Source organism: Suricata suricatta, chromosome 7, assembly GCF_006229205.1.
Source record: "Suricata suricatta isolate VVHF042 chromosome 7, meerkat_22Aug2017_6uvM2_HiC, whole genome shotgun sequence".
In the NCBI taxonomy this organism is placed as follows: domain Eukaryota; kingdom Metazoa; phylum Chordata; class Mammalia; order Carnivora; family Herpestidae; genus Suricata; species Suricata suricatta.
Window position 1 is genome coordinate 77,003,154 of NC_043706.1, and position 14,603 is coordinate 77,017,756.

Below are 14,603 nucleotides of genomic sequence, written 5' to 3' on the forward strand. Positions count from 1 at the left end.
AGAACCCCCACAGATTAAGACTGTTAAAATGTCCTTTAAAATACATACACACATCCTTCTGAAGTCTGAAATATGTGTCTTCAGTCTTACACAAGTGTCAAAACTCACAGCTTATCACCTACCCCCGTACAGTTTTTTCCCACCCAACACAGTCACATCAGTGTAGTGATTTCAACCACTACTTTAAAAAAAAAAAAAAAAATCTGGGGCACCTGGGTGGCTCAGCTGGTCAAGCGTCCAACTTCAGCTGAAGTCATTATCACATGGTTCATGAGTTTGAGCCCCACATCAGGCTCTGTGCTGACAGCCCAGAGCCTGGAGTCTGTTTCAGATTCTGTGTCTCCCTTTCTCTCTGCCCCTCCCCTACTTGTGATCTGTCTCTCTCTAAAAAATAAACATTAAAAAAAAAATCTAATAAATGTGGTATCCTTTGTTAGATAAACCCTTATGTGTACAGCAAAAAACGGTTGCAGCCAATCTGGAAATACTACCTCTCAGCCAATAATCCATTAAAAACTGATGACAGCCTTCTTAACTGTCCTCATCATTCAAATATCTATTTCCACTGAGGAGCGTCCATGCATGGCTCGACAAATTGCAACTCTGAGGTCCAAAACGCCTAACGAACTGAAGCAGTCTTGAATCTTATCTGTCCCCAGAGACAGATGCTACAATACCACACCCACAATCCTGTCACGCAGCCTGATGGACTGTCAACCACAAAGCCCCTCTATCTAGACCAACGTGTACTTCAGCCACAGCAGTTTTTTCTAATTCAGTCCCGGGACTCATCTCCCAGGGCCCATTCTCCCAAGAAGTACTGCCAGAAGCACATCACCGAAAGCAACAGGAAGAGCCAAGTGAAACCCCATCTGCTTCTCTGGGTCTCAAATTTCCTTTCCAAATTGAGACCAGACTCACACAATTGTTCCTAATTCATGACAAATCCAACTAACTAGTTGGTGGATACCTGAGGAGGATCCACTGCTCAGTCAGTGTGGTCAGGGAGCGTCGCTGCTGGATAAGCATCTTCATCAAATGTGCCGAGAACCCTTTGCATCGCTCAACGTTGCTCATGCCCAACTCCTGCAAGGGGGAAAGAAAGCACACCGGAGGTGCTGCTGACAAACATCACCACACACGCAGGTGTCCCCAGAAAGCAGTTTCATCCAAAACTCTCGGGGGAAAGTGCCCTCTGCTCACACAAACTTGGGATCTGCTGCAGTCTAGAGACAACACATTCATCTTTTCGAGGAGTGCTCTCAACCTATGCTTCCACAAATCACCAATGTTCCATTAATAGGAGGAGCTAGGTTTAACACTGGGGCACCTGAGTGGCTCAGCTGGTTAAGCATCTCACTCTGATTCTAGATTTTGGCTCACATCATGATCTCACCGTTGGCGAGTTTGAGCCCCGCACTGGGCTCCATGCTGGCAGTGTGGAGCCTACTTGGGATATTCCCTCTCTCCCCTTTTCTCTGCTGCTCCCCAGCTCACTCTAATAAACTCAAAAAAAAAAAAAAAGAGGGAACCAGTTTAAGATCAAAATTAGTGATCTTTTCTCAATTCACAAAGGGAAAAACATCTGAAGATGGCATTCTCTACTTGAAGCTTTTCTTACATAACCTCTCTCTTTAATTTTTGAGAGAGGGTGAGTGCGTGCGTGTGCACACGTGTGCATGTGAGGAAGGGGCAGAGAGAGGAAGACAGAAGATCTGAAGTTGGCTCCGTGCTGACAGCAGTGAGCCCATGAAGGGCTCGAACTCACAAACCTTGAAATCATGACTCCAGCCGAAGTCAGATGCTCAACCGACTGAGCTACACAGGCGCCTCTTAACGTAACTTTTCTTATGTATTGGGTCTTATTGGCAAATATAAGTAACAGAATTTATGATAAAATGCTCTCTGATTAAGCACAAAATTACACTGATTTATAGTGTAAGTTTAATGATGTTCCACAAAAAGCTCAGTCACTTTCTGTAATGGGCTCTGATCACAAGACCTGAGAATGCTCCTTGGGGGAACAAAACAGGAGCTCTCTCTGAGCCCTGGCAATTCTTAGGTTCTATCACCTACCTTGGCAGGAGCTGCTAAGGCTGCACTAAGCCTGGCGTGCCGTGCAAGAGAGCGAAAGAAGTACTTCTGGCATCCATCCCATGAAGATGAGATTTCTGTCAGCAGCCTAGAAATCAACATAATATATACTTAATTAAAATCACTATTTCCCATCCCAGATCCCAAAGACTCAGAGATTGGTACTATTTAGTCACAACCAAAAGCTAAGAGTGTGAAGAGATTTATTTCTGTGAGGTCTAATTCTGTCAGGCACTCATCAGTCCTTTATGCAAAGAATGAATTACACACTTAACACTGGAGAAATAAATTATGACAATGTAGTTACCTTAATGAAAACTTTAGAACTATCTTAGGAGTGGAAGCTAAGGGTCATAAATTCTGATACCTATAGGGGCCAAGCAGTTAACATAAATGATTAAGGACACCCAAGCACAAAAATGATACATGGCAATGACAGCCGGCCTCCATGTGGGAAAAGCAACAGGACCGCTTGCAGACCATAGTGATCTGGAGCGCCTGTGTCCTCTCCCAAGGAGGCAGCTGCGGTTTAACTTTTGACTGCACAGGAAAGCAAATCCACTTGGCCCAATCTTCCTGAAAAAGTGAAATCCAGAATATTTAGGTAAAATTTCTATTTTGGGAGCATCTGGCTGGCTCAGTGAGAAGAGCATGTGACTCTTGATCTCAAGGTTGTGAGTTTGAGTCCCATGATGGGTATAGAGATTACGTAAATAAAACTTAAAAATAAAATTTCTACTTTCTACAATGTTGCATTGAATTAAACTTTAAAGCACTCTGAGGACCACTGAGCAAATAAAATACCAATGTACGTGTACCCAGCACATATAAACCATCATTTACAACCACCTCTGCCACAGTTATGAACACAGAGGTAACTCTGTCTCGAATTTTATAGCTTCTCAAATTCAAGAATATATTATAAAGAATTTAGGTATATGAAATAGCTAAAAATGTGGCCACTGTCTCACAGATTTTTGTCTGTGAATTCAAATCAGGTGAGGAGACCTTAGGAAAATCAAAAAATAATGGGAGAGGTGAATACCAGGAGAAAGAAAAAGGAAAAGAAAAAAGAAAAAAAAAAGACTCTTACTGAATTGCTTACCACATGCTAGATCCTGAGGCAGGCACTTTCTAAAATGTTATTTTCTCAGCAATGCTAGGAGAGAGGTACTGTATCCCCATTTTGGCAAAAGAAGACATGGGAGCTCAAGTAACTTGCTCCACTTATAATTTAAAAAACAAACCTAGAATCAGCCTGTGCGCTGCTGACTATGGACAACGCGCTCCGGAGATCTAATGGGTGAAGGTGAAGCATCTCTTGAGGGTTCTTTAAACGGGCCCAGGCAAGACCTTTGCGATAGGACAAACCTAGGAAATGAATAGCGTGTGCTTTAAGTAAAGAAACTCAGATGAGGATGACTGTGCTGTGCCCCACCCCCCATCCCACTGGGATGCTAAAAATAAAGTCCTTTGAGCGGCAGCACCCTGGAGCTTGTTAGAATGCAGGCTGATGGCCCTGCCCTGCCCCTAATGGGGCAGAACTGCTGCATTTAGCAAGATTCCCCGAGTCATTAGTATGTGCATTAACGTCTGAGAAGGCTGCTGTCCTAGCTACACTGGGAGGGTGGGTGCCATACAACACATGGTGATGAAAATAAAGCACAGTTTCTGGGAACCACAAATGGTTGGTTCATCACAGGGATTTCATACGTGTGACTGAACTTTCAGAATAGCATTTCAAAACCTTGCCTACGACCTCCCGCTTCCCACCACAATCGTCTCTAGAAATTTCCCCCACATCACCCACATTGTTTTCCTCCCTAAGAGCTAGTGAACATTCTTCGTCAGGTTTCAAATGAGAACCTCACCAGTTTTTGCAAGGTGCTGAAAGAGGTCTGCTAAAGCTCGCTGCTTCCGCAGGAGAATATGCTTGGCTTCTGACCGCTGCTTCTCCTTCTCTGCAGAGGGCTCCACCTTTAAGCTCTGCAGCTCACTCACAGAGGAAATCACTTCACCTAAGGAAATAACAAGGAGGAAATACTGAAATCACATGGGCTTATTCACGTGTTAAACTACTCGATACCCAGGACACTGTGGGACACAAGGACCAGGTGATACTCATCTTCACAGCTCTGATAACTAGCATAGTCCCGAGCATTTGGTAAATTCTAAACTAAAGGTACACAGAAATAGAAAATAAATCATGGAATTCATCTCTCTTGACAACAAACCAACCAAATAAAAGTAGTTATTCTTTTTTAAGTTAAGGGTTTAAAAACAGGCAAAAAAAAAAAAAACCGCTTGTTGAACACTATGTGCAGCAGTTTATACTAAGAATTTAAATCATTTGAAGTAAATTTCCCATAAATACGATACATCCTGAGGTCCTATCTTGTACCTGGTTCTTGGTCAATGTTCCTATACTCTGTACAACTCCAGAAGCACTGATTTGCAGCTTCCTGGAGAGACTCAGAAAGGTCTAGTCACTTACTAAAGTTCATTCCACTAAAGAGTGAAAGAGAAGACAGGGCACAAACCCTGGCCAAACTGACTCTGAAATCTACGTTTTCTCCAGCACCACAATGGGTAGTTATAACATGAGGGTGCTGCCTGCCTGCCAAGGCAGTGTTATGGACTGTGTCCCCCAAAATTCATGCTACAGTCCTAACCCCCAATGCCTCTGTCTGTGAGTGCATTTGGAGACAAGGCCTTTAAAGAGGTAATTAAGGTAAGGTGAGGCAGTATGGGTGGGCCCTAATCCAACCTGACTGGTGTTCGTAACAGAAGAGTAGGACATGGAGAACATGTGAAAACACAGAGGGGAAACAGACCAGCCAAAGGGAGGAGACCTCAGAAGAAACCTAACCTGCTAATACTTTGATTTTGTATGTTTAATCTCCAGATCTGTTAAGAAAATTAACAGTTGTTTAAGCCACCCAATATGTGATACTTTAAGGTAGCTCTAACACAGACATTCTAGTCTTCCAGAAGAGAACAAGGATACTGCACACCATTATATAGGCATTGTAGGAAAGATAGAGAATTCTCTGCATCACAGAGTGGGTGCCTTTCCAGAAGATACACATGGGACTTATAGACCATTCATTTCGATCATCAGACTCAGGCACGCAAATCATCTTGAGCAATGGATATATAAAATAGACTTATTCTAACAACTTATTTTTTTTTTTTTAATTTTTTTTGGGAGAGAGTGTGTGTGTGCACACATGCACACGCACAGAAGCAGGGGAGGGGCAGAGAGAGAGAGTGTGAGAGAAAGTCCCAAGCAGGCTCTATGCTATCAGCTCAGACCCCAGGTTGGGGCTCGATCCCACACACTGTGAAACTGTGACCTGAGCTGAAATCAAGAGTCGGACGCTTAATCAACTGAACCATTCAGGCGCCCCCTAACAAGTTTTAAAAATAAAGAGCTCCCCGAGATCAGACTGTAGCCTCATTGAAGGAGGACCAGTCTCACTCTGACACCATACTCACAGGGGGTGATTAGGGGTGCAGACAGTGCTGAAAGGATGACACCACCTCAATCTATTACGTTCTGGAATCCCTTCCCCAGCCACTGCTGTTATACTACAGAGCAAACCTTGGCTCTCAACTTCTCTGTGCAAAGACGACCAGGAGATGAACTGCTACATCTCTCCAGTTAAGAAAGCAAGAAGAGGATGGTGGGTCAATATTCCTTCCCCTTTAACTCAAGGGAAACAATACTTGGAGATGTGGAGACAGCTTACAGATTCTGGGAAACATGTCTCTGTATCCTTTTATTCATGCCCCCAACCAATGGGAACAGACATAGAGAAGGCTCCTGTAGAAAATGGCGTAACATAACATTAGTTATGGACAAGATGAAAATTTTAACAGCCTGTGTGGTCTCTGCTGGCTCCTGTGACTGGGCTCTGTTTTTAGCCCACTTGTTTATTCAATTAACTGCTCAACACTATTGAAGAGGTCAAAAAAGGACACATGTAACAAACTTCCATGTTCTTGGGGGCACTGGGAAAAACAAAGAGCAAACCCCGCCCTTTGCCCCTGGCTGCTGGCACTCACCAGTGAAGTGGTCAAGGCCCTCCACTAGGTGAGGCAAACGGCTTTCCTTCATGAGCGTCAGGCACACCTTCCTCATTCGTTTCATAAGCTTTGGCAAACGACGCAGAAGCTGTCCCTCGAAGGGGAAAGGAGCACCCTGCTCTGGAATCACAGCCTGTGAGGCAGAACACAAGTTAGTCTCACTGCCAACAACAGTTAACAGCACTCACCTGCACTGGTACTAAATTTAAATGTTATACCCCTCCACATACACCAGCTCAACAAGTATTCAGTCCTCTCCTCCCCATCTCTGAAGTCTCACAAGAACAAAAGCAGCATCACCAAAATTAAGACAGGCATGTGTCCTGGATATTTAGAGAAGGCTGCGGCTGCTCCACATGAGATCACTGTAGAAGGACCCTTGCCCCACCTGTGGCAATGCTACCGTGCCAGCCTCCAGGCTTCAGGCTTGACCTCGGAATGTACTAGAACTGCTGCCTTTATGGTGCTGTCCTGCACTGTATTTTTCAGACACACAGTCATACTTCTACTACCACCTCTTCCCAGCCTCCACTTCCTGACGGTTCAATTATCAGGAACCCAGATACTGGATAATGGGAAAAACTTTTGTCCATTAGGAGCATATTTTCATCTTTTTTTTTTTTCTCTTAAAGAATCTCTGAAATTCCTATGCTGTCATCAATAGCACATCAAAATTTTTGGTCAGCATGACCGAAATCAGTGAACTGATGAATATAATCAAAAAATAAACTTGGTGCCCACATCCTATTTGTAGAGCCACAGCATAGCTATATGTTCAATTTCTGTTATGCTTTCTGTACTTCAGAAATACTAAAAATAGCCTGAGGACTTCCATTGCTATGGACCCAAGTTGGGAAGTGCAGTAAGAAGGCAAAGGTTATCACCGTCCTGAGGTGAGCTTTCTGATCCTGGAGCTCTTTACACCTACGGATATAATGTGGGACCACACATCCTGTAACAGCCCTGCTCACCCCAAATCTCCTTAACTGTTAAATTTTCTGGAATTTTGCAAGCCAGCTCTTAACTGTTGGTGCTTGAAATTGGTCATGATGAGAGAATTTATCCCATGGTCATCAGTAACCACTAAAATCAACACATTCCTGCAAACATTCACTCCCTGTACAGCAGCTTCATCATGTGGTAGCCCAAAGGCAGCTTCAATGGCATATTCCTCAAATGATGCTTTTAGTCTTCCATCACAGGTAGAGGAGATCTTCACAGGTAAGCACAAAAAATGCTTATTTTCCATAGGTGAAGATCAAACTTTTAGCACCAGGACTGATGCTTTTTGCCTTTTTATGCAGCGCTGTCAGGCAGACATACAAGTGCTCTATTTGTCCAAAGAGCAAGATTTCAAAGGCATTACCTTGCCCAGTTCTAGGGACATCCTTCCTCACAAAGCACAGACCTCACCAAACTGGCCCAGGAATAAGCAAACACCATCTCATAAGGTATACCTGTGCAGCTGCTGGCCGGGCCAACAGGGTCTCCCTCAGTGCCATGTTCAGACTCCGAATGGAGGATGCCTCACTGGTGGCTGGTGGCTGTGACGACAAGGCAGGCTGTTCCTCCTTGTCACTCTCCACCAAGGACGACTGGCAGGGTTCACTCAGGACAGCTTCAAATTTCTTCATGAACTTAAAGAGGGTCCTGGCCCCACACAATGTCAGATGAAGAGGAAAAGATGGATGGAAAGTGAGGAAATGTAAAATGGCATAATGGGTACACATATAACTTAACCTGTATCTTCTGTACATGTGAACCCCTTCGATACTCGTTATCATCCTTTTTTTTTTTTTTTTTAAGAAAAAGTAAGGCAGGTATTGTCATGTCTTTTTTCTAGAAGTAAAACCTGAAGCTAGGAATGGTGGGATCATTTCACTCAAGGTAGGACAGCTAGTATGTGGCAAAAGACTCAATCCTTCTATAGTGCTTAGCCTGCTTTGTTGCAAGGCACACCAATTCTTTTTGTAGTCAGGCTCTGCTTCAGGTGGTAGGGGGAACTGTCGAAAACCCACACCAAAACGAACTAGTGCTTCATAATGAGTTCAAAGCAGCACTAAGGCCACTTGAACAATTTAGTCTTGCTACCTAGCATACAAAAATTCTGAGTTTTGGCCACTTCCAATTTTTAAAAAATAAATTACCAGGGGTGCCTGGGTGGCTCAGTCGGTTGAGCGTTTGGCTTCGGCTCAGGTCATGATCTCACAGTTCGTGGGTTCGAGCCCCGCATCAGGCTCTGTGCTGACAGCTAGCTCAGAGCCTGGAGCCTGCTTCGGATTCTGTGCCTCCCTCTCCCTTGCCCCTCCCCTGCTCATGCTGTCTCTCTCTCTCTCTCTCTCTCTCTCTCTCAAAAATAAATAAAACATTAAAAAATAAAAATAAATAAAAATAAAAGATAAATTACCTGTGTGTCTTTTCCACAGATTGTTTAATGGACCAGAAGCTGACATCATTCCACTTGGATATCTTTACAAATTCCTGTAAGATAAATGAAGATCAAGGAATGGATTTATAAAGTGGTTGCATTCTGTTTCTTTCTAAATCATCTGTTTACAGAAGTCCAGAGCCCACTCCATCCCCAATACAGGACTGTGTGCCAGTAAACAAGTAAAACAAGTAAAACAAGTCTAAACAGGGAACCCATGTATTTATCACAAAACAATGAAAAGAGAGTGCTCCTATGATCAACAGGTCACCTGATATGTATTCCACTTATACCAAGGCTGGCTCCACAACCACTGAATTATCAAAAGACAGGGTCCTCCTTCCCCCAGGGCACCTCGATGGCACACAACACTTGATGGCACTCCTCTGAGGTAGAAAATCGGCCAGGGCAAGAGCAGGGGAGTGAACACTAGCAGATGTTTGTGGCAGTCTTTTTGAGGAGGCTTTGACAGGGTCCACTCCACTAACCCCTCACACACTTGGACAGGTCAGTAATGGAGCCAATGCCACAAAATAAATCTTGCCATCCTACTTGGCAGTTGCAATGCTCTCCTCCATTCCCCAGAGTCCTGCTTCATTGGTAAATGGATCAAAGAAAAGAACTAAATAGAAGAATTTGCTGATTTTGTTCTCCCAGGAGTGATCATGAGAGCTGTTTGTCTTACTTTAAGTTCTTTTTCTAGTGGGGAACGAAGTTCCACAATTTTGGCTTGGACCCGGTCAAGGAATTGCTTGTAATAATGGTACAAATTCCACAGAACACTGCAAAGTGAATCTGGAAGAAATGAAAAAGAAACGAAAACACCACACTTGCTGCATGTGCTGCTGGCTCCATCTGTGGGCTGCACGTTTTAGAGATGTTCCTTCCTCATTACTCTTCAGACTGTGAGATAACAGCACAACACTTCGTAGGCACGTTATGTAACTGCTCATCAGGGAGCCTGAGTCTAGCAATTCCCAGAGATGCAGGCAGCCTGTCAATTCTACCCCATATTTTCATTACAGCTTGTACTGAATTTTGTTGCTCTTAAAGATGGTATACTCAGATGTTCCGCTAAACACCATTTCAAACCCTTCCTCAGAATCTTCAGAAACGGAACCTGTTTTAAAAGATGGCATGTTTAGAGGTTCACCCTGACCGCGCATTCACATGCAATCTTTAGTCCTAGTTTTGTTTCATCCAAATAGCTGTGGTCAGGGACAGTAACTGACCGTGTTTCCTGTGCACTTACTTGATATGTAGTAGAGTGCTCACTAGATCAAAGAATCTAATTATAGTCTGGATCAAGCAGAAGCTTAACAGGACACCTACATTGTCTAGACAGAAAGATATGCAGCCTCAACACGCCGGTTCCCAAGATCTGCATTTGGCAATTTACCTCTGGCAGACTTCACTCATCAGGGCTTCATTTATAACCAGTTTGTACTTTAATGTTGCTCTATCTAATATGAATCACTTCAAAATAAAAGATGACTTTATAAGTGTCTCATTTAAAACCTGGCATGCAACACGATGCCTATCTTGTGAAGAATTCAAAGCCTAACCCATTTAAATAGTGCAGTTTAAGAGTAAAGAGAAAACACACACACACCCCTCCTTACCTTTTCCTTCAACCTGAGGCATCAACAAGACATGACAGTGAAAAACCAGTAACATCTGAAGTCGTACGTGGAACTCTCCCAATGAGGATCCCTCAATAAATGCTTGTAACGTGCTGACCAGCAACATCAAGGTCATCTGTTTGTCATCTTTAAAGATTCAAAGAACAAAACAAATGCACCTGCTTATCATTTCATAGTTGTAACATGCACACAATCTACTATGGGCTACATTGGGGGATGGCAGGTAAGTGAGACCATACTTAAAGTGAAACTTTAAGTAAATTTCAAGCTGATATAAAAACAGCTGCATTCAGGGTGTATTAAATACACTCAAATTATGAAACTGCATTATAAAGGTGCTTGTTTTAAATATGAAATGAAACACTTTAACTCATGCAAGCCAGCTAGTACCCAAAGAAATCTTCATTTTTGCCTATCTCTTTGATATAGGAAATAAGGAAACCTTATCTTATGACCAGCTCTCTAGACTTTAAACAAGTCATGTAAACCTCTCAGGAATACCAAGAAATCAAACGATGCATCCCATATAAAAGGAGTGGTACAGGGAGACACTGGAACAGATAAATCCCATATCTGCAGCACTCTACAAATCAGTCTGCAACGTCTAAATAGGCAAGAAATTTATGAATAGGTATTACCTTCCTGCTCCTCTGTTTGTTCCTGCATGTGCTTCTCAAGCATCTGGTAGATGGAGAACCAGTGCTTGGTGGACTTCTCAGTATGGCGCTTCATGGTATTGTCCAAACTCATAGACCAGCAGCTGAAATATGAGAGAAGAAGCCAAGCAGACATTTAAGGAAACCCATTTGAAAGATCTGAAAGCACAGAAGGAAAAGCTAAACATTTACTATTCTCTCCTCCCAAGTGGAGATGGAAAAGATATCTACTTCACCTCCTCAGGAATGCATGCCATTGTCTGGTCTCTACTGAAGTTATTTTATTTTATTTAAAAAAAGTTTTTTTAAATGTTTATTTTTGAGAGAAAGAGCATGAGTGGGAGGGGGAGAGAGCAAGAGGAAAAGGGAAGGAGGGAGGGGGAGAGAGAGAGAGAGAGAGAGAGAGAGAGAGAGAGAGAGAATATCTGAAGCAGGCTCTAGGCTCTGAGATGTCAGCCCAGAGCCTGAGGTGGGGCTTGAACCCACGAGCTGTGAGATCATGATCTGAGCTGAAGTTGGACACTTAACTGACTGAGCCATCCAGGTGTCCCTCTACTGAGGTCACTTTAAATGCCCTATTTGTTTGTTTGTTTGTTTAATTTTTTAAATGTTTGATTTATTTTTGGTACAGAGAGAGACAGAGCATGAGAGGGGGAGGGGCAGATAGAGAAGGAGACAGAGAACCAGAAACAAGCTCCAGGCTCCCAGCTGTTAGCACAGAGCCTGATGCGGGGCTTGAACCCATGAATGTGAGATCTGACCTGAGCTGAAGTCAGAGGCTTAACTGACTGAGCCACCCAGGCGCCCCCTATTTGTTTTTTAAATAGGTTCCATTCCCAACATGGAGTTGAACTCAGGACCCTAAGATCAAGAGTTAGATGCTCTACTGACTGACCCAGCCAGGCACCCTTAATGCCCTGCCTTTTAACTCTGTGATTAGTAACTAAAAAGTAAATTCGTTATCTTAAACAATCAAATGATGAATGTCCCTACTGCACAAATTCAGGAGGGGAAGGAAAGTGACAGATTATCACTTACTTCAATTCCAATTTACGCCAATGAATGATCATCTGACTGACTAAATCGAGATGTGTCCGCAGAGACAGAGTTCTGCTTGCATTCTCCTCCCAATCCTAAAAAACAAAGATAAAATTTACTGCTGGGCCCCTAAATAACTTTTATGCCGATTTATCAATAGCAATGAGTTTACATCCAGTGTCTCAGCTTCAAGTTGTTTCCAATCACCTGACAGAATCCAGCAGAGCTGAGTTTAGAGGTAGGCAAAATGTAAAGGATTTGGGACCCTGAGTGTGACTTCCTACTGATACACACTCGACCCCCTCTGAAGTGCAAAGCTCCAGTGTGATCATCAGGTAAGCACCAGAGAGTTCAGAGGCTGGGAGAGGAGGGAGGGGATGGCACGTGCAGGCATGCAGCTGGCTGGAGGCCCACCTGCAAACCCTGGCAGAGGGGGCCCTCAATACCAGTGGATGCTGTGTCCCACCCTTGAAAACAGGTGAGGCGGGCCCCTCACGTGCCCCACAAGGCAACAGCTTCAGCTTCATGTGACCCCCATGCCAAAAAAGCAAAGAGGCTTATCCTTCTCCAACCCAAACTATAACTTTCTGTCCCGCTAGCAAAAATGTTGCCATAAGACTATCTTTTTTCAATTGACTACAAACTAAAATGAAGAAAGAGAGAGAATTATCTTACCTGTGCCTTTGCTAGAAGGATCTCTAAGCCATTTAGGAACTTTGAGATAGGACTGGAAAGGGGGAAACTACGAATTCTGTCTATTACAACCAGTAGCTGCAGGAAAAAAAAAAAGAAAGAAAGAAAGAAAATGAAAAAAAGATGTAGGCATCTCTGTGAGAGTATCAATCACTTAAAATCACAGGGCACTGAAAGGAGGCCTGATGAAAGCTTTTTGGAAAGTCCCTGCTTCACAAGCACCTATGAAAACCATGGAGGAAATTTCTAGGGCTGTGGATCAAAGTAAACACTTTAACTGCTGCATTACTCTGGAAAAGAAGATGGAGTTTGAGAATATAATTACTGTTTTTCTTTTCTTTTTTAAAGATCAGTTTTTTGAGTTTGTTTTTTTTTTTAAAGTAACCTCTACAGCCAATGTAGGGCTTGAACTCATGATCCTGAGATCAAGAGTCACATGCTCTTCCAAATGAGCCAGCCAGGTGCCCCCAAATTAATAACTCTCAACCACTCTCTGCTGTAGGAGTTATTACAAAATTGGTTGAAGACCACAGAGTGAGGTCTGAGTTAAAACTGCCAATCTGGAAAAGCAGGCCTCTGCTAATGTGCATATGTATCTGAATAAAGAGAGCAATACAGCAAACTCTGACCAACAAATAAAACTAGTAGAATCCCAAACATCATTTATGTAACAGCAATACAAACTGGCATCTCCATTCTGCAGTGAGTGGTGTTTCACTGAAATGGGGTTTGTTCATCTACTGGAATGTGCACATGACTGCCCCTGGGGATGGCAGAGACCACACCCTCAGTGTTCCTTCCTCACCCGCTGCCCTACCTGTTCAAGGGCTGGGTGTTCTGGCCAATCCTGCAGCAGCTGACTGACAGCCTCCGAGAAACCTTGAAGCACAGGTTGACAATGCCTTGCTTCTGGGACATTGGGGTGTTGGTAGAAGTCATAGGGTCCATCAGGCTTCATGATCAGATCTGAGGTTGCCTCACCAAAGAGAGTGTTGTGGGAGAGGGTATAGGCCAAAAGTTGGCTGCCCAAGAGTTGGTCATTCAGCTCAGCTCCTATGAAGTTAACATCAGTACAGTAAGTGAACTCAGTAGGCTGGGCCATCAAGTTACAGAGATGTTAAACACATGCTCAAAAACAATGAACTACTAGAACTAATAAAGCAGATTATATCACAGTGCCAATCATGCCCAAAGCAACATAAGCCTAGAGGACTAGGATCCTAATATAATAATATCACCAAAATCTGCCAAGTTTCTCATACATACAGAGGAACTCAGACATTGCCTGGTTGTTATCAAAAGAGTAGAGAGTTTGGTTTGATGGATTTAAATTCATGGTGTTTATAGCTGTCTTGGTAGACAGAAATGAAATTTAAAGCCTCCTTCCTAATATCAAGAAATAACTCATGAGGTCATACAGGAAACTGAACCAAAGAATATTCTGTGAGATTAATTTCTGAGTTTTCAGGTTTCTCTCGGAATAAATGATGGGAAAAGCATTAAAGCTATTAGAGGCAAATTAGAAATAATACTGAGGAACAAAGCCATTTAAACTAAGTCCATATCCTTATTTTTATATCCCATCACCCTAAAGTGTTCAAATGATAAAGTGTCATACCCATCAGAGGGTAGAAGTGTGTCACAAGAGATGCCCCAGTTTGATAGCAGGACAGAAACAGGCCAAGGTAATGCTTTGTCTCATGTGGCGGCAAAGTCTGTTGGTACCAGAGGGACCGAGCAAAGTTGAGGCAGAGCTGCTGATGAATGAGCATCACAGCCTGCATTGAGCTCTGGGAGAAGAGGCCAGGATCTGCAGCTGCTCCCTCTTCTTGCCCATCTGAAGTTCCCTTCTTCTCCTCCAGTGTTGGTTCTACCAAAATATCTGCAAAATCCTGCCAATAACATTAGAGCAATTAAACTTCTATAAATCAAAACCCAGTTCTAATCAAAAAGGAAGGAGGA

At 43.2% G+C, this 14,603-nt stretch overlaps 1 protein-coding gene across 1 annotated transcript in view; it reads right to left on the reverse strand.

Moving 5' to 3' along the window:
• MDN1 (midasin AAA ATPase 1) overlaps nucleotides 1-14,603 on the reverse strand; it is a 167,775-nt gene that overhangs the window by 31,413 nt on the left and 121,759 nt on the right. The window contains exons 64-77 of the mRNA XM_029943195.1: nucleotides 14,260-14,533; nucleotides 13,459-13,694; nucleotides 12,624-12,719; nucleotides 11,949-12,043; nucleotides 10,893-11,014; nucleotides 10,234-10,380; nucleotides 9,297-9,406; nucleotides 8,591-8,664; nucleotides 7,641-7,833; nucleotides 6,163-6,316; nucleotides 3,966-4,112; nucleotides 3,342-3,465; nucleotides 2,077-2,182; nucleotides 971-1,086 (exon numbers count right to left, since the gene is read on the reverse strand). Coding sequence (XP_029799055.1) covers nucleotides 971-1,086; nucleotides 2,077-2,182; nucleotides 3,342-3,465; nucleotides 3,966-4,112; nucleotides 6,163-6,316; nucleotides 7,641-7,833; nucleotides 8,591-8,664; nucleotides 9,297-9,406; nucleotides 10,234-10,380; nucleotides 10,893-11,014; nucleotides 11,949-12,043; nucleotides 12,624-12,719; nucleotides 13,459-13,694; nucleotides 14,260-14,533 — 1,994 coding nt within the window. The remainder of the gene's footprint in view (nucleotides 1-970; nucleotides 1,087-2,076; nucleotides 2,183-3,341; nucleotides 3,466-3,965; nucleotides 4,113-6,162; nucleotides 6,317-7,640; nucleotides 7,834-8,590; nucleotides 8,665-9,296; nucleotides 9,407-10,233; nucleotides 10,381-10,892; nucleotides 11,015-11,948; nucleotides 12,044-12,623; nucleotides 12,720-13,458; nucleotides 13,695-14,259; nucleotides 14,534-14,603) is intronic.